This window comes from Scyliorhinus torazame, chromosome 1 (genome assembly GCF_047496885.1).
Source record: "Scyliorhinus torazame isolate Kashiwa2021f chromosome 1, sScyTor2.1, whole genome shotgun sequence".
In the NCBI taxonomy this organism is placed as follows: Eukaryota; Metazoa; Chordata; class Chondrichthyes; order Carcharhiniformes; family Scyliorhinidae; genus Scyliorhinus; species Scyliorhinus torazame.
The window spans coordinates 368,840,204-368,859,483 of NC_092707.1; the positions used below are offsets into that span (position 1 = coordinate 368,840,204).

The following is a 19,280-nucleotide window of genomic DNA, read 5'->3' on the forward strand; positions in this document are numbered from 1 at the left end:
GTGAGGCGGAGGAGCAGGAACCCCAGGTAGGGCGGATGTGCCCTGTCAGGCAGAGAAGGTATGGTCCCCCGGCGGGGCTGGCAGATAGGGGACTGGTTGAGGGCGACATTATCATTCCTCATGGGGCATCCGCGCTCAGGGGGATGGTGGCCCACGTTCCCAGGCTAACTCCAAAAGGGGATCCGTCGCTTCATTTTATGGAGGTGGAGCAGGCAGCCAGCATTAATGACTGCGACGAGGGGGAGCAAGTAAGGATGCTTCTGATGACCCTAGATGCATAGCTATGCAGGGCAGTGACCTCTGGGAATGGGGGAAGACCCGACACATGGGCGGCAGCACAGACTGCTGTTCTGGAGGCGATGGGCTTGAATCTGGGGAGCCCCTTCATGAGGGTGGGGGAAACCAAGCAGCAACCAGGGGAATCTCCCACCATGTTCGCAGACAGGCTGTGGATTGTCTATATGGAGGCATGCGGGGTTCCCGCGGATAGACGGAATTTAGGGGAAAGAACCGCCCACTGGCTGAAGACCCTAGTTGCCAACTGTCTCCCTAACGTTAGGGCAAAAGCCGAACACTGGTTCGACCCGCAGACCCCGGACCTTAATGAGGCAGAGGTCCTTAGAAAACTCACCCTTGCATATCGCAACGGGGAGAGGAGAGAGGAAAAGCCCCATAAGGGTCAGGTGCATGGAATCACACCAGCACCCCCTAAGAGCGAGTGGAAGCATGAGGGCTCCCGGACCTCCGACAAGAGACCGGTATGCTACGGGTGTGGAAAGACCGGGCATTTCAAGAGGGAGTGTGAGAACCCTAGCAAGGAGGAGAGGGCTCCCGCAGTAGAGAGTCAGACCCCGGCGGCAGGAGCAGCTGCCCCGGAAACCATCGAATTAAAAAAACTTTTAGCCTTTTTGCAGAGCCTAGCAGCTGGGTCGGGACAGGTGGCAATGGCAACGGGCCAGGGCCTGCCCGCACCCACACCACAAGAACCCGTATGACTACCCAGGGAGCAGCCTCAGGAAAAAGGGAGTGCAGGGGTAGTTCTAGCCCCAGATCCTGGTCCGGTCCAGGTGCAGGGTCCCATTCTGGAGGCTTCCTCAGCGGCTATTTGCAGTTTAAATCCCTTAAGGTGGGACCCATGCGAACGCCACATCAGTCAATTTAAATTGTTCCACCCCATAAGGGCAAGAAAGAGCAAGTTGGGGGGAAGACTGGGGGTGGTAGTGGAGAAACCCCCCGTAGAATTAACGACGGTGGGGGAGGTCCCTGACTCCACGGTCACACAACCGGTGACAAGGTGCTGTCCCGAAGGGGCAGTCCCAAAGAAACCGACAGTGCTGCAAGCACCCAGCCCAGGGACAGTAACGATTCCCAAGCCATTACCTGTGGGTCAGGTGGCCTGCCTTAGTATAGAGGCTAGGGAGGCGGAGGAGAGGGAGGTATCACCTTGGGCGTGGGAACCATCCAGGGGACGAAGGAGCAATCGGGTCTCCAAGCCCCCTGTAAGATGGTCCCCATCACACCTCCCTAGAACCCGGTCCCGCAGTAAGGGGGCCCGAGTAGAAGGGAGCGCTGAGGGATCCCCGAACCCTGTTGGGGAAGGAGAGGCAAGGGGCAGCCCGAACCCCCGGGAGGGGACGGTCTGGCCCGAGCCGTTGGTCCAAACAGGTGAACTGCCCCAGTATAGCGGGGCCCAGTTTTAATTTGGCCACCCGGAGACGGGTGGCATTGTATATATCATTTCCCCCCTGTTAGTTCTAATTAGTGTGTAGTGGTGTGTGGGTTATTTAGGATCGTGGGATCACAGAAGCGCATAGTGCAGTGGTATAATGACTGAGCAGCAGGCACTAGGACCCTGGTGGAGCCGGGCTGTGGACACAGAACCACAGACAGGCTGCTGCAATTTCATGTTGATTTCACAACTTCAAAGCGGGAGCTGCTGCTGCCGCTGGATAGAAGCCATGCACTTTAAGGTAGGTAGTTCTGTAGAGGCAAGGATGTGTTTTGTCTGTTTTACAGATGGGGCACCTGACGATGTGGAGTTTGCTGATCTTGGCGATGGTGGGACCGGGAGAACTCCGCCGAGGCGAGACAGAAGAGTCCTTGGTCTACGGGTGCTCTGGCGGCAGAGCCCCTCTTGTCACTACCGGACAGGGAAACCAGGTGGCCACAGAGCAGACCCGCTACTCACACCTGGGGAGGTGGCCTGGGTGGCTGGGGTCGAACTCGACCAGGTACTCCAGCCACCAGAGCTTCACCTATGGAGAGGCCTCTGTACTCTGCGAGGAGATACAGGTGGCGACTGACCGGGTTAGGGTGACTGAGGGCAGGCGGGTGTGTTTAACCTGTGAGGGGGACGTTCCTTTGGGGAGATGGTGGTGGCTCAGGAAGCTGAGCCTGGACATGAGGGATCGGTCCTCAGACTGGGAACGCCTGGACAACAACACCTACCGGACCATCACGGGGTCACCGGGTAGGATCACCGTTTGCTGGGATAAGTGGTGGGCTTCTGACCAGGGCATTTATTTGTGTTTATGGGGGTCTACCAAGGCATGTCCACAAGGGGCATCGATCACTTTTGTTAGGTGGTGGCAGAACCCAGGGAACGGGATGAATTGACCGCAGTGGGGAGGGATGTGTAACGCCCAGGGAAGGGATGACTAAAAGCTACCGAACTGCTGGTTCAGGTAAAGCGACCCCTGCCCACAGCCCAACCAATCGACCCTCACAACTGTCCGATTACCACCAGGGGGGCCTGAGAATGATTTAGTGTTTGTCCCCACAAAGAAAATGTTGTACCAGGGGGTACATTATGCTGTCGCCTCAGTTGTACTGAACCTCTCAGCTGCAGGTATCGACGATGGAGGAAAAATGAAGAGCCTTCAACGGGAAGAAGCGAAGTGCAGCCAAGAAAAGAGGATCCTTAGTGAAATAAAGAGATTCAAATGTAAATAGGTGTATGGATTCGCGGGTTTCAGTTACTTGATTGTGATATATGTACAGGGACCCTTACGTTTGGGGTTCCGGTGAAATGTGTGTATGTTACTGTGTGTTTGAATTAAGTATGGTCTTGTCTTTCCCTTTCAGTGAAATTAGGGGTAGCCTAGATTAAGGGAACTGTCTTGGGACTTGTAGTTTCGCATGTTGTTGAGGGGGGCCTACGGTCCACACAAAAGGAAATGATTGCCCTTCACCTGTGTCGATACGGTCCAAGCAGGTAGGGACGTATCGAAGGGGCATCTGTAAGGTTTTCGGGCAATTCGGCCCTTTTTGGACTGCCCAAGAATAAAACCCAGAGACTGTAAACTGGACACTTTTCAGCCAAGGGAACGTAACCAAATTTCCCAGCAGGCTTGGTCCGCTGAGCCGAGTAGGGGCATAGGTATTTACAAACCCCCCCCCAGGAGCTACAAGGAAGAAGGAGCCAGACAACTAGATGAGATTAAAACACAGACAAAGGGGCATGGTAATGCTGTAAGGGGCCTGCCTGCAAGCAGGACAATGGGATGGTCATAGCCCCATGCAGATGTAAATGACTTGGCCTCCACCAGAGCAGAATCCAATTAACACCCCATCAACATAGCAAGGTGAGAATAGCAACCATCTCCGGAGCAGCTGGAAGACTTTGAAAATCTTCACAAGAGAGCTTAACCTTGTTATCCCAAAAAGCAGACTGTCTGGGCTCAGTATATTGCGCTGGAAAAGCCCCTTGAAGATAAACGGTAGAAAAAACCAAGTTGGAGGCGGACCTGGGGGAGGTACTCCAATCCTGACAGAAGCCACCGGCAGGAACTCACTGGGTGGAGGGGGCGGAGTCGGCGCCAAATTCAAATCGCGGCAGGTCTGCCTGGCTGGAAGGAGCGGACCTGCGAGGAGAACCCGGAAGCGAACAGCTCTGACCGGCTCAAAGGGGGCGGGACCAGCGGGAACTTTAAACTTGGACCGATACAACGCAAAGGGGGAGGAAAACCCGGAAGTCGACAGCTCTGACCGTCTCAAAGGGGGCGGGACCAGCGGGAACTTTAAACCTTATGGATTCAATGCAAAAGGGGCTGGCCGAACACAGGAAAAGGCCAGGTAAAACGGATATAAAAGGGGCTGTGTTTCGATTGAGGGTCTCTTGGCTTGACCTCTCCACCTTTGACTTGACCTCCTGCAGCCTGTGACTGTAAGTACCCTGCAGCAGCTTGCGAAACTCCCTTGACCTTGATAGTGGTTGAGGCTTTGGGGAAGGGGACTTGATTTGTGTTCTGTGTCATTGCTAAAACTGTGTAACAATAAGATTTGACGTTGTGTCCGTTATAGTACTTTCTGAATAGACTTAGTGTGTGTTAGAGTTTAAGATTTTATTATAATTTCTTCTGTTTGATGATTTTGACCTGGGTTTTGCAATAAACCTTGATTTGCTGATAATTGGAGTCGTTTAAATTCTTCAATCTCTCACCAGCGATCTCTGACCAAGTCATTGTTAAGATATTCCTCACCTTAATTCCGGGTTCAAGAATCTAGGGTCATCTTGAGCGATTCACTCAGGACAGGCTGCTGGTTAGGTAATAAACAGCAGTGTCCTATTCTCTCTCTTGGGAAAGCTACTCCAGCGAAGTAGGAACCGGGTGGGTGTTGCACCACCGGCAAGAGAGAGAATCACCTGGGCATTGGTGGGGGTCTGGATATCTGTGTGATATAAGCCTCAGGCTTCCGGTTAGGGATAAACGGCAGGCTTGATTCAGTGCTCTCTTCCGTGGAGGTGTCCCAGTGCGGCATCCCCTGGCCTCTGAAGTTTCAGTGCCAGCTGGAGAGAGACACACACAGATACTCAAACCCCAGATATCGGCCCAGTAGTGGAGTAGCAGAGATGGCACCCTCTACAGTCCCAGGTCTCTCTGTTCCCATGTTCCCTTTACAATTGGACAATGTAATTCATTTTCCTTTCCCCATTCCTCTGAACAAAATGAATCACCACACGTCTCCGCATCAACTTTTAATTCCCCTATTCCTTCCCATTTTACCATTCTACGTCTTTCTGAAGTCTGCTACTAATCTCCTTATGGTTTTCTATATTTCCATTTTTCTCTCATCTACAAACTTTGAAATAATGCCCTGTTTAACCAAGATGTGGAGATGCCGGCGTTGGACTGGGGTGAGCACAGTAAGAAGTCTTACAACACCAGGTTAAAGTCCAACAGGTTTGTTTCGATATCACTAGATTTCAGAGCGCTGCTCCTTCCTCAGGTGATTGAGGCGCCGGAATGTTCCTCATTCACCTGAGGAAGGAGCAGCGCTCCGAAAGCTAGTGATATCAAACCAAACCTGTTGGACTTTAAGCTGGTGTTGTAAGACTTCTTACTATTTAACCGAGGCCAGGATCGTTAACATATATCAAAAAGAACAGTGGTCCGAATATCCTGCTGAGGAACATCACTGTACATCTCATTGCAGTCTGACAAACAACCATTTAGCACTCCTTTCTGCTTTCAGCCCCTTAGCCAATGTTATATCCAGGCCTCCACTCTCCCTTAATTCCATCGGCTTTTATGTGCCAACAGCGTGCAAGATCATGGGACTCAGTGCAAACAATTACCATCTGGGTCACATTATTCTCCAGATATTCGGTGATAAAAGTCTTTTCCAGAGCATAGGGCAAGTAGAGCCTACTTACAGGAATGCTCAGTGACACCGGGCCCAGGAGAATATCCAGTGCTGATGTGAAATTTGTAATAGCTTCATTTAAATCAATTGTAATAACACCTCTTATCAGGAAGAACACTTTAGGCTTATCTAACAAGCCTCTGCAGTAAACTCAGCAGTAAAGTGCCACAGATCTGAGAATATGGATTCGTGCCAGACATTCAAATTCCCTAGCACGCCTACACACCAGCTTCTGTGACTGTAAATCCTCCCCTCATGTTTTCTGATTAAGATGACTGTCGGGGCTACACAATTCAGCCCGAATACAGAGTCAAAAATGTCCCCCCGTCTGTGGCAAAAATAAAAATTTGCCATCATTCAATAATATAATGATAATAATCGCGTATTGTCGCAAGTCGGCTTCAATGACGTCACTGTGAAAGCCCCGAGTCGCCACATTCCGGCGCCTGTTCGGGGAGGCCGGTACGGGAATTGAACCTGCACTGCTGGCATTGTTCTGCATCACAAGCCAGCTGTTTAGCCCACTGTGCTAAACCAGCCCCTATATTTGCAGAACATTCCTTAATGTAGAATATTACATTACAAATAAAATATTTTCTAAGGCTCATGGTTAAGTGGTTTGGATTTTTGAACTTGGATATGTGCTGTAACCTCCAAGGCTACAGGCCAAGAGCAGGTAAGTGGGATCAGACTGGGTGGCTCCTTGCGAGACGGTCTGAATACAAAGGCCCGAATGGCCTCCTTCTCTCCTGTAGATTTCTGTGATTCGATAATTCCTGGTCCTTGCGATAAAATTTGTTTTAAAAGTTATTTTATTCCAAACATATTCAATATAGTAACACAACCTTAATATCCAACAGAGTATACAGTTTGTACATTGTTTCCCCATTCACTCCCGCCACCGCAACAACCAGCTCCTCAAATAAAATCATGAATGGCCTCCACTGTACCTCAAAGCCCTCCTCCCACCCCCTTAGGGCAAATGTGATTTTCTCCAACCTGAGAACCTCGTACAAGTGTCCTAACCACGCCGCAACCCCCGGCGGCATGGGCGACGTCCAATTCAAACGTACCCGTCGCCGGGCAATCAGAGAGGCGAAGAACACGACATCAGCCCCCATCCTCTCCAGCAGCTCCAGCACCAATGACACCCCAAAGATCGCCACCGTCGGATTTCAAATGAGCACGGTGCTGGCCTTTTCCCCGAGTGGACCCAGTTGGTGAGGTGGGTCCCCTGGTGGTGCCAGGGAGTCGGCCCTTCCTCCCAGGGCGTCCTTTTGTTGCTGATTCCTTTCTTCCCGGGACATAGCCAGCACCGCCCCCCCCCCCCCCCCCCCCCCCCACCTTCGACTGGGACTGGAATGTTTATTCTGATCCAAGGTCTGTGCCCGGGGTGGGAGTTGTCTTCTTGTCGATTGAGTGGCTTATTCCCTTTTTATTGATAGATGCTTCACGAGCATTGTGGTGAGTTGGGGCCTGAGTTGGTTCCTGAGGTCTTGCTATCCGGTGAGTTAGCGTGGGTACCTCTCTTGCTGGTTCTACTCTCAGCCTGGACTGGAGTTGTGAGGTATGTATGTAATTTCCCTTAGTACTGGGGTTCTCGTGTATTTTTCTTTTGTAGAGCTGGGTATGATGAATCTGCTCTTGACTTCTGCAGGGTGCAGTTGGGTTGAATATCCGAAGGAGATGACAATGATGGGTCATTGATATCCCAAGCATTGCTTGGGCTGAGGGAATTGTATGTTGGTGTGCACCCGATCTTGCACCCGGAAAATTACCGCGACATCTTATGATGGTTGTGGCCCTGTGCGGCGTGGGAGGATGTGCACCTTTCTGTCATGTCTCTATGACTTTATCCTGTTTCTGCTTCAGTTCCTAGAGGGGTCATGAGAGCATTTAGCTTTGTCTAATGATTGTGCCAAGCCAGTTATGATCCCGCTCTCCTACCATTCTGCGCTCATGTATGTCTTTTCTTGAATATTTTTATTCAAACAATTTTCAATTAGAAGATACAAAATGGTCAAACAAGTTTATAAAATTTCTAGAAAAATATATCCCCATAACTCAGCCCCACCGATCCTGTATTTACCCAGAACCCTCCCGCCCAGCTCCCCCCCAACCAGCTCCTTAAAGAAGGTTATGAACGGCAGTCGCCTATAGGAAAACCCCTCTTGCCATTCCCTTATGGCGTCCTTTATCTTTTCCAAATGCAGGAATTCCAACAAATCCCCCAACCATGCCAAAGCCTTGGACGGTGCCGATGCCCTTCATCCGAGCAAGACTCGCCTCCGGGCGATTAGAGAGGAGATGGCCAAGACATCAGTCTTCCTTCCATCCTGCAGCGCCGGCAAGTCCGACACTCCGAAGATCGTCACCATTGGACACGGCTCCACTCCAACTCCCCAAATCTCCGACATTGTTTCAAAAAAGGAAGTCCAGAACTTAACCAACTTAGGGCAGGTCCAAGACATATGCGAGTGGTTTGCCGGCCACCTCGAACAATGCTCATATCTGTCCTCTACACCTGGCATGAAACCACTCATCTGTGCCCTGGTCATGTGCGTCCTATGTACCACTTCAAATTGAATCAAACTCAGCCTTGCGCACCTTATGCAGAACCTCGCCCCACATCCCCACCCTCCCAAGCCAACCCAACTCTTCCTCCCATTTTCCCTATACTTCCTCCAGCGAAGCCCTCTCCCTCAACTGCCCATACATATCTGATATCCTCCTTTCCCCTATCTCATCAAGAGACAACATCCATAAGAGAAGGCGTCGGCAACCAAGGAAATGGGGAGAGTTCCTTGCGCACAAAGATGTGTACCTGCAAATACCGAAAAAATTCCTTCCCAGGAACATAGAACATAGAACATAGAAAATACAGCACAGAACAGGCCCTTCGGCCCACGATGTTGTGCCGAACCTTTGTCCTAGATTAATCATAAATTATCATTGAATTTACAGTGCAGAAGGAGGCCATTCGGCCCTTTGAGTCTGCACCGGCTCTTGGAAAGAGCACCCTACCCAAACTCAACACCTCCACCCAACACCAAGGGCAATTTTGGACACTAAGGGCAATTTATCATGGCCAATCCACCTAACCTGCACATCTTTGGACTGTGGGAGGAAACCGGAGCACCCGGAGGAAACCCACACAGACACGGGGAGGATGTGCAGACTCCGCACAGACAGTGATCCAATCCGGAATCGAACCTGGGACCCTGGAGCTGTGAAGCAATTGTGCTATCCACAATGCTACCGTGCTTCCCTTAAGAACATCTACACTATATAATTTTACCGTAATCCATGCACCTATCCAATAGCTGCTTGAAGGTCCCTAATGTTTCCGACTCAACTACTTCCACAGGCAGTGCATTCCATGCCCCCACTACTCTGGGTAAAGAACCTACCTCTGATATCCCTCCTATATCTTCCACCTTTCACTTTAAATTTATGTCCCCTTGTAATGGTTTGTTCCACCCGGGGAAAAAGTCTCTGACTGTCTACTCTATCTATTCCCCTGATCATCTTATAAACCTCTATCAAGTCGCCCCTCATCCTTCTCCGTTCTAATGAGAAAAGGCCTAGCACCCTCAACCTTTCCTCGTAAGACCTACTCTCCATTCCAGGCAACATCCTGGTAAATCTCCTTTGCACCTTTTCCAAAGCTTCCACATCCTTCCTAAAATGAGGCGACCAGAACTGTACACAGTACTCCAAATGTGGCCTTACCAAAGTTTTGTAGAGCTGCATCATCACCTCACGGCTCTTAAATTCAATCCCTCTGTTAATGAACGCGAGCACACCATAGGCCTTCTTCACAGCTCTATCCACTTGAGTGGCAACTTTCAAAGATGTATGAACATAGACCCCCAAGATCTCTCTGCTCCTCCACATTGCCAAGAACTCTACCGTTAACCCTGTATTCCGCATTCATATTTGTCCTTCCAAAATGGACAACCTCACACTTTTCAGGGTTAAACTCCATCTGCCACTTCTCAGTCCAGCTCTACATCCTATCTATGTCTCTTTGCAGCCGACAACAGCCCTCCTTACTATCCCCAACTCCACCAATCTTCGTTATCGTCTGCAAATTTACTGACCCACCCTTCAACTCCCTCATCCAAGTCATTAATGAAATCACAAACAGCAGAGGACCCAGAACTGATCCCTGCGGTACGCCACTGGTAACTGGGATCCAGGCTGCATATTTGCCATTCACCACCACTCTCTGACTTCTATCGGTTAGCCAGTTCGTTATCCAACTGGCCAAATTTCCCACTATCCCATGCCTCCTTACTTTCTGCAGAAGCCTACCATGGGGAACCTTATCAAATGCATGTACACTACATCCACTGCTTTACCTTCATCCACATGCTTGGTCACCTCCTCAAAGAATTCAATAAGACTTGTAAGGCAAGACCTACCCCTCACAAATCCGTGCTGACTATCCCTAATCAAGCAGTGTCTTTCCAGTTGCTCTGAAATCCTATCCTTCAGAACCCTTTCCATTACTTTGCCTACCACCGAAGTAAGACTAACTGGCCTGTAATTCCCAGGGTTATCCCTAGTCCCTTTTTTGAACAGGGGCACGACATTCGCCACTCTCCAATCCCCTGGTACCACCCCTGTTGACAGTGAGGACGAAAAGGTCATTGCCAACGGCTCTGCAATTTCATCTCTTGCTTCCCATAGAATCCTTGGATATATCCCGTCAGGCCCGGGGGACTTGTCTATCCTCAAGTTTTTCAAAATGCCCAAAACATCTTCCTTCCTAACAAGTATTTCCTCGAGCTTACCAATCTGTTTCACACTGTCCTCTCCAACAATATCGCCCCTCTCATTTGTAAATACAGAAGAAAAGTACTCGTTCAAGACCTCTCCTATCTCTTCAGACTCAATACACAATCTCCCGCTACTGTCCTTGATCGGACCTACCCTCGCTCTAGTCATTCTCATATTTCTCACATATGTGTAAAAGGCCTTGGGGTTTTCCTTGATCCTACCCGCCAAAGATTGTTCATGCCCTCTCTTAGCTCTCCTAATCCCTTTCTTCAGTTCCCTCCTGGCTATCTTGTATCCCTCCAATGCCCTGTCTGAAACTTGTTTCCTCAGCCTTACATAAGTCTCCTTTTTCCTCTCTTTTTTTTTTATAAATATTTTATTGAAAATTTTTGGTCAACCAACACAGTACATTGTGCATCCTTTACACAATATTATAACAACACAAATAACAATGACCTATTTTATAAACAAAAAATGAATAAATAATAAATAACAAAAATGAAAACTAACCCTAATTGGCAACTGCCTTATCACAAGTAACACTCTCCAAAAATATAATTTAACAGTCCAATATATAATTATCTGTCGCAACGACCTATACATATTATACAGTATATATTAACAACCCTGAGAGTCCTTCTGGTTCCTCCCCCCCCCCCCCCCCCCCCCCCACGATCCTGGGCTGCTGCTGCTGCCTTCTTTTTTCCATTCCATCTATCTTTCTGCGAGGTATTCGACGAACGGTTGCCACCGCCTGGTGAACCCTTGAGCCGACCCCCTTAGAACGAACTTAATCCGCTCTAGCTTTATAAACCCTGCCATGTCATTTAACCAGGTCTCCACCCCCGGGGGCTTGGCTTCTTTCCACATTAACAATATCCTGCGCCGGGCTACTAGGGGCGCAAAGGCCAAAACATCGGCCTCTCTCGCCTCCTGCACTCCCGGCTCTTGTGCAACCCCAAATATAGCTAACCCCCAGCTTGGTTCGACCCGGACCCCCACTACTTTTGAAAGCACCTTTGTCACCCCCATCCAAAACCCCTGTAGTGCCGGGCATGACCAAAACATATGGGTATGATTCGCTGGGCTTCTCGAGCACCTCGCACACCTATCCTCCACCCCAAAAAATTTACTGAGCCGTGCTCCAGTCATATGCGCCCTGTGTAATACCTTAAACTGAATCAGGCTTAGCCTGGCACACGAGGACGATGAGTTTACCCTGCTTAGGGCATCTGCCCACAGCTCCTCCTCGATCTCCTCCCCCAGCTCTTCTTCCCATTTCCCTTTTAGTTCATCTACCATAGTCTCCCCTTCTCCTTTTTCCTCTTAACAAGACATTCAACCTCTCTTGTCAACCATGGTTCCCTCACTCGACCATCTCTTCCCTGCCTGACAGGGACATACATATCAAGGACACGTAGTACCTCTTTCTTCCACATTTCACTTGTGTCCTTCCCTGACAGCCTATGTTCCCAATTTATGCACTTCAATTCTTGTCTGACAACATCGTATTTACCCTTCCCCCAATTGTAAACCTTGCCCTGTTGCATGCACCTACCCCTCTCCATTACTAAAGTAAAAGTCACAGAATTGTGGTCACTATCTTCAAAATGCTCCCCCACTAACAAATCTATCACTTGCCCTGGTTCATTACCAAATACTAAATCCAATATTGCCCCTCCTCTGGTCGGACAATCTACATACTGTGTTAGAAAAGCTTCCTAGACACACTGCACAAACACCACCCCATCCAAGCTATTTGATCTAAAGAGTTTCCACTCAATATTTGGGAAGTTAAAGTCACCCATGACTACTACCCTGTGAGTTCTGCACCTCTCCAAAATCTGTTTCCCAATCTGTTCCTCCACATCTCTGTTACTATTGGGGGGGGCTATAGAAAACTCCTAACAAGGTGACTGCTCCTTTCCTATTTCTGACTTCAACCCGTACTACCTCAGTAGGGTGATACTCCTCGAACTGCCTTTCTGCAGCTGTTATACTATCTCTAATTAACAATGCTACCCCCCCACCTCTTTTACCACCCTCCCTAATCTTATTGAAACATCTATAACCAGGGGCCTCCAACAACCATTTCTGCCCCTCTTCTATCCAAGTTTCCATGATGGCCACCACATCGTAGTCCCAAGTACCGATCCATGCCTTAAGTTCACCCACCTTATTCCTGATGCTTCTTGCGTTGAAGTATACATACTTCAACCCATCTCCGTGCCTGCAAGTACTCTCCTTTGTCGGTGTTCCCTTCCCCACTGCCTCATTACACGCTTTGGCGTCCTGAATATCGGCTACCTTAGTTGCTGGACTTCAAATCCGGTTCCCATTCCGCTGCCAAATTAGTTTAAACCCTCCCGAAGAGTACTGGAAAACCTCCCTCCCAGGATATTGGTGCCCCTCTGGTTCAGATGCAACCCGTCCTGCTTGTACAGGTCCCACCTTCCCCAGAATGCGCTCCAATTATCCAAATACCTGAAGCCCTCCCTCCTACACCATTCCTGCAGCCACGTGTTCAGCTGCACCCTCTCCATATTCCTAGCCTCGCTATCACGTGGCACCGGCAAAAAACCAGAGTTAACAACTCTGTCTGTCCTGGCTTTTAACTTCCAGCCTAACTCCATAAACCTGTTTATTACCTCCACACCCCTTTTCCTACCTATGTTGTTGGTACCTATGTGCATCACGACTTCTGGCTGCTCCCCCTCCCCCTTAAGGATCCTGAAGACACGATCCGAGACATCCCTGGCCCTGGCACCCGGGAGGCAACATACCTTCTGGGAGTCTCGCTCGCGACCACAGAATCTCCTATCTATTCCCCTAACCATTGAATCTCCTACAACTATTGCTTTTCTATTCTCCCCCCTTCCCTTCTGAGCCCTAGAGCCAGACTCAGTGCCAGAGACCTGGCCGCTAGAGCCTTCCCCCGGTAGGATCTGGAACTTCTCCACAAACTCCTCCAGCCCAGCAAACCTACCGTCCACACACAATTCCTGAAACCTCTCAGCCCCCTCCCTCTCCCAGATCTTATAGTTAAACACGCAAAAAGGGCCAAAAACCGGATCCCCAAGCAGGAGCGACCTTATGTGCAACCGTTCACCTCATAGCCGCCGCTAGAAGTCTGTCTGTGCTCATGTATGTTCAGCCGTTTCTCGTTTCTTCATTGGTATGTTTTTCTTTTTGTTGCGTTATTGTAAAAAATTGAAAAATTAATAAAAATATATATTTTTAAATCTGTGATGAACCAAGCAATTATTATTAAACCGCAATCAAAACCAGGAAATACTGGACAATCTCAGCAGGTCAGGCAGCATCTGTGGAGAGAGAACGGGGCGATTATTAAACCTCACCTTGAAAATAAACGTGGCTCCTCCACCGCCTCCTCCACCTCCTGCCCACTCTGTGACATTGCCATTTGCTTTTAATTCTTCTTCGATCACATTATTCTCTCCCAAGCAGACACTCTGGATGGTGGGATTGGGCTTTGGAACAAAAACAATGAACAATGTAACCCTGAGTATACAATGTACCTGGACAAATTGAGCCATTGAGGTTAAAAACCTATCAGAATAGAGAATTTCTAGGAGTAGAACAGAATTAAAAACCAAGTTTGATAAACTGTCTACTGTGCGACTGATGAATAAATTAGCATGAATACATCAGCAGTTACATTTTGGTCCTAACCATTAACATCTCTAGAAAACTGTATTTCAGGTAATGTTCTAGCTTTTGGCCCGTATGAAAACTCTACATTGGAAGCTCGTTACAATAATAACATTTCAGTTGCACCTCAATACCTCAATCTCTCATCTAAGGCGGACATTGATGAGATCCAACATCGTATCCAATCCGCGAACACCTCCTTCGGACTCTTAAGGATGAGTGTCTTTGATGACCATGACATTCATGCTGACACCGAGATCCTCGTGTACTAGGCAGTCGTCCTTCCAACTTTTCTCTACGGCTCAGAAACCCGGACTACGTACGGATGCCACCTCATGGCTCTGGAGAGCTATTATCAACGCTGTCCGAGATACATTCTCTGCATCAGGTGGGAGGACAGGCGTACTAACATCATTGTCCTTGGAGGAGCCAAGAGCACCAGCATTGAAGCCGTGATCATCCGAAACCATCTCCGCTGTGCCAGCCATGTGCTTAGGATGTCAGAGCCCCGACTGCCAAAGCAAATCTTCTTCGCCAGGCTCAAGAAAGGGTCCAGAACAAGAAGAGGACAAAGGAAGCATTTCAAAGACACCCCGAAGGCTGACCTCAAGAAATTCAACATCGACATCTGACCCTTGCTCAGAAGTGACCTACTTGGAGGAACCTCTTGATTGAAGGGACACAATTCTTCGAGGATACCCGACAGCAAAAGGAGGCCCGGAAAAGGGTCCTGAGAAAGGAATACCAGCAATCTAGAGTCCAAGGAACAATCTCACCTCCCGGAACACCTGCCAGATGTGCAGTCGAAGATACGGCTCTAGGATCGGATTCATTAGCCATGCCAAAACCCACAGAACCCATGACCAGTAACATGGAGTATCTTAGATGAATAGTCATACTCGCCAAAGATTACCTCAATGTGAAATTTAGTTCTGGATTTAGTTACTGTTAATGAATTATTTACTTTTACATATGAATTAAGTGGAAAAATTATGAAACAAATAAACAGTGCAGAGAGTATACATTCAAACTTACAAATTCACCTTCGGTGGGATGGGGGGGGGGGGGGGGGGGAGGGGGGAGATAACTGTCTTTGTGAAGAGGATAGAAAGGATCCAGAGCATCAAAGCTCCGCTTCCAATGTTGTACACTGATACATCACAAGTTTCTATATCCTCAAATATAGGAATAAGTTCAAGCTGCTGAATTGATTGCAAACACAAAAGGGAATACTTGAAGAAGAAACAAATGAAAGCAGGAATAAGTGCAAAATGGAAAAAGCAAAAGAGCGGTGTTGTCAATGTAAAAGTGAACGATGAGTGGAAAGGGCTGGGGAAACATTGGTCCTTTGAGTTTCTGAGCGTAGCTGTTAGACTTCCTGTTAGGAAGGCGAAGGCAGCTACCTCTCCAGGGATTTACCATAGACCAATGTTTTTCAACTGGAGAAACCTGGGTGCAGGGTTAGGATCCTGAACACTGAGCTTGAGCACCAAACTTGAGAAGAATAAAGAAGATTAGAAAAATCAGGAAGTATTGATTGGTTGTGTTTTAACCGGTTGTACGATTGATTGGGAGAGGAGGAAAAGCCTAAGGGAGTGAGGCATTCCACAGTTTTGAATACCTGGTGAGGATTTTAATGTTGGGAAGAGGAAGATCAGTCAATATTAGAAAGAACAGACCGTCAACCTTATAGTATAGTGCACTTGCACATAACTGTAGCAGCATTGATGTAGGGTTGAAAGTATTGGCCATGATTTTGTTCAGGAGTTATGCACATTTTGGAGACACCCAAGAAATTGTAATGTCAGGAAGACTTATGCAGAAGTCCGAAACAACAAGAAAGAATATCAACATACATATATATATATATTAATCCCAGGAGTGTAATAAAAGGAGTTGGGATCACAGAATTGCTAATATCAGGGGACACATATGAACTCAGATCTAAAATCGAGTGTTAAACTGGATATGAGAGTCATAAAATCAGTCATTTCCCTGTTTCAGCAGTAAGCCTAGGGAGTTGACACAGACATCTGAATCATTAAAATGTTTTATTCAGTGGCAGTTAAAAACGCTCATTACCTACGGCCTCAGTGGCTGGCAGGGGAGTCAGATCAACAAAGATATAACTGAGAAATTAAGAGTGGCAAACTCAACATAGCCTCTCTGTGGGATTCCAAACGCGTCATGCAAGAAAATATTGGGATAAAGGAAAACAGATCAACATGAACAAGGGGCTTTCTTCAAGGTTTGGTTTCAGAGTTCCTATAGTTCATATATCCAAGATTAGAAACACACAGATTACAGGCTAGTTGGTAAACCCAAAATAAGACGTTACTCATTAATTGGTCGTTAAAGCAGTTCTGAACACCGCATTATTGATTGATAGGATACACATTTATTTCAAGATAATCCACTTCCTATTTCAGATGTGCCACCTTTAGCAGATATAGAATATAGGTCACTCCATTGGAATAGTCTAGAATAATTGAAGTACAGAAGGACAGAATTTCCAGCACCATGAGGAAGATAAACGGCACTGTTGGGCACCGTGCCAACACCAACTTGTCCACGGGCCATTTTTCCCGAAGCCAGGACGGGACGGATAGTTAATAGGAGTAATGGAATAGCTGATTGAGGCCCATTATCAAATATGGACTCTAATTTTCCAGTCAGTATGTGACCACCTGTGATGTCGGGAATCATTCCATCTGTCCGGACTGGTTACCTGGTGGCAGGCCGGGTGGGAATCTAGCAGTCGAAGCACGCTTTCATTCTCTCTCCGCCAGCCTGGCCACAGGTCACCCTGTGGTAGAGATCCCCTGCCACAATGAGGCCACTTTTAATTGACAAGTTTTCGAAGTTGCTGACAGGGTGCCTCAAGAAGGAGGTGCCCTCTCTCTGCTTTTCCTGCAGTGGCAGACTGTATCTCCTTCCAAGTTTGAGGGTCCCCTATTATTCCCCGATTCATGATCCCACCCACCATCCTTAATTGAATGGAAAGCATGTTCACTAATTGGCCAATTTAGGGAAGATCATTGTTTCCCTCACCGTGTGGGGTCGGGACCCCCCTTCAACTCTGACATTGGGATACTGACTCAATACTGACTCAAAGAGCAAGAGACCGCGAGGGAACAGAGTTGAATCCTAGGCTGTTCAAAATTGGTCTATTGTAAAATGGGCTGGTTTAGCACAGTGGGCTAAATAGCTGGCTTGTAAAGCAGACAAAGGCCAGCAGCGCAGGTTCAATTCCCGAACCAGTAACTTCATTTGAAGCCTACTTGTGACAATAAGCGATTTTCATTTTATTTACATTGTCCAGAGATAACAGGAACAGCAAATCTGTGCAGGATAACTGTGAAATGAAGATGCTATTTAAATAGTCCCTGGGTCGTATTATGAGCAGCAGTGCCCGAAACTGACAGAGCTGGGAGATAACAAAGCATCTTATTTGGAAATAATGAAATGTAGGTATGTATTTATGACAAACTAAACAAATGCCAATTTCAACTTAAATCCATTGAATCCAACTCATCCATTCCCAGCTATTCCCCGAAAGGACCATCTCACACTGAGAATTCTTCCGAATGTTACTTTTCAGAATGGTTGCTGTTTAGGACAAAATGCAGACTGGAAATTGAAGTGGATGAAAATGGATTCACCAAGGTCTCGTCAACAGAGGAATGGTTAGTGATCGTGCGCGAATTGTAAAGTTTCTTTTCTATTAGCTAGCAACACTTACCGTTCTTGAAATTTAGTAAATCAATTCTAGAACAATCACCATTATCACAGATTAAAATGTTAAAACTGACTATCGAGCTTCTCAACCCTTGGAGGAAATCAACTGGTTACCCAACCAAAGTTGCTGACTAGTCATTTCAAAATTATGACTCATAAAGCGTCAGGAAATGCCACTTTAATGGCTCTGATGCATCGCTTCAGTACCATAGTGGTTTTGACCAGCGGGCATGTGACAATAGATTGGTATTAATCTTTCTTCTGATTAATCACTCAACCCTACCTTCCCTGGAACAGTGATTGATTGGATTGGATTGGATTTGTTTATTGTCACGTGTACCGAGGTACAGTGAAAAGTATTTTTCTGCGAGCAGCTCAACAGATCATTAAGTACATGAGAAGAAAAGGGAATAAAAGAAAATACATAATAGGGCAACACAACATATACAATGTAACTACATAAGCACTGGCATCGGATGAAGCATACATCGGATGACTCAAGTATGATGCTTATTTCACAACATTTATTTTACGTGTTGTGTTTCAAGTGTGAGAACAGTTGAGAATTTCCACACATCACTGATCTCTTGAAAAGGCCAGGTTCAGTTACCTGTTCCTCCACCTGTTTTCTTACATTCCCTTTCTTCCATTATCTACCATTCTTCTGAAATCAGAAAAATGTTTTGGATGAATAAAAACAGAAAATGCAGGAAAAGTACAGCAGATCGCTCACAATCTAAGAAGGGAGGGAGATGTTATTCCTTCTGCTGTAACCTTTCATCAGAACTAGCGACCAAAATGTCTTTCTTTCTCAGAGGCTGATTGACCCGCTGTGCATTTTTTTGGCATGCCCCATTTTTCGTCCCGAATGTCAGCATTTTCCTTTTTACCTTTGTAGATCTTAGGCCTATTTTTTCATGGTCAATCAGTGCGATAGATGTTGAATTACAACATCTTCAAAACAAAGATTTCAATTATAATTTTGCTGGTCTTTTAAATAAATGTTTAACCAGTTTGTCGGGAATATTGTGTTCTGTAATTCAAGGATGTGCAGAATTGATACACACCAGTTTCTATGTGAGAACAGGGCTTTACCACAAAAGTGTTTCAAATGTCTCAGCGTTAAGCTTCCAGCTTGCTTTCAGTTTCTCTTCTTCTGTAACCGCACTCACAGTCTTGACTAATAACACACAGTATAACAATCAATGGACACACACAATCAAACACTGAACAATTGGACAAAGCATATTTTCCCTCTTGTAAAACAAAAGAACGTTATTTTAAATTATACCACCATAAACAACAACATACGTAAATCAATTCATTGCTTAGAGTTCAGAATATTTGTTTTGGCTAAGCACAGTATTAATCATTGAAAAATGAAGGTTGCTGACGATGGCGCTAAGATCTACAATCCTGAGGTTGTGGTTAAAAAAAGG

The 19,280-nt window shown here is 47.1% G+C and overlaps 1 protein-coding gene across 1 annotated transcript in view; it reads right to left on the reverse strand.

Moving 5' to 3' along the window:
- LOC140426516 (ALK tyrosine kinase receptor-like) overlaps positions 1-19,280 on the reverse strand; it is a 1,637,280-nt gene that overhangs the window by 181,142 nt on the left and 1,436,858 nt on the right. Inside the window, exon 14 of the mRNA XM_072511388.1 lies at positions 13,791-13,922. Coding sequence (XP_072367489.1) covers positions 13,791-13,922 — 132 coding nt within the window. The remainder of the gene's footprint in view (positions 1-13,790; positions 13,923-19,280) is intronic.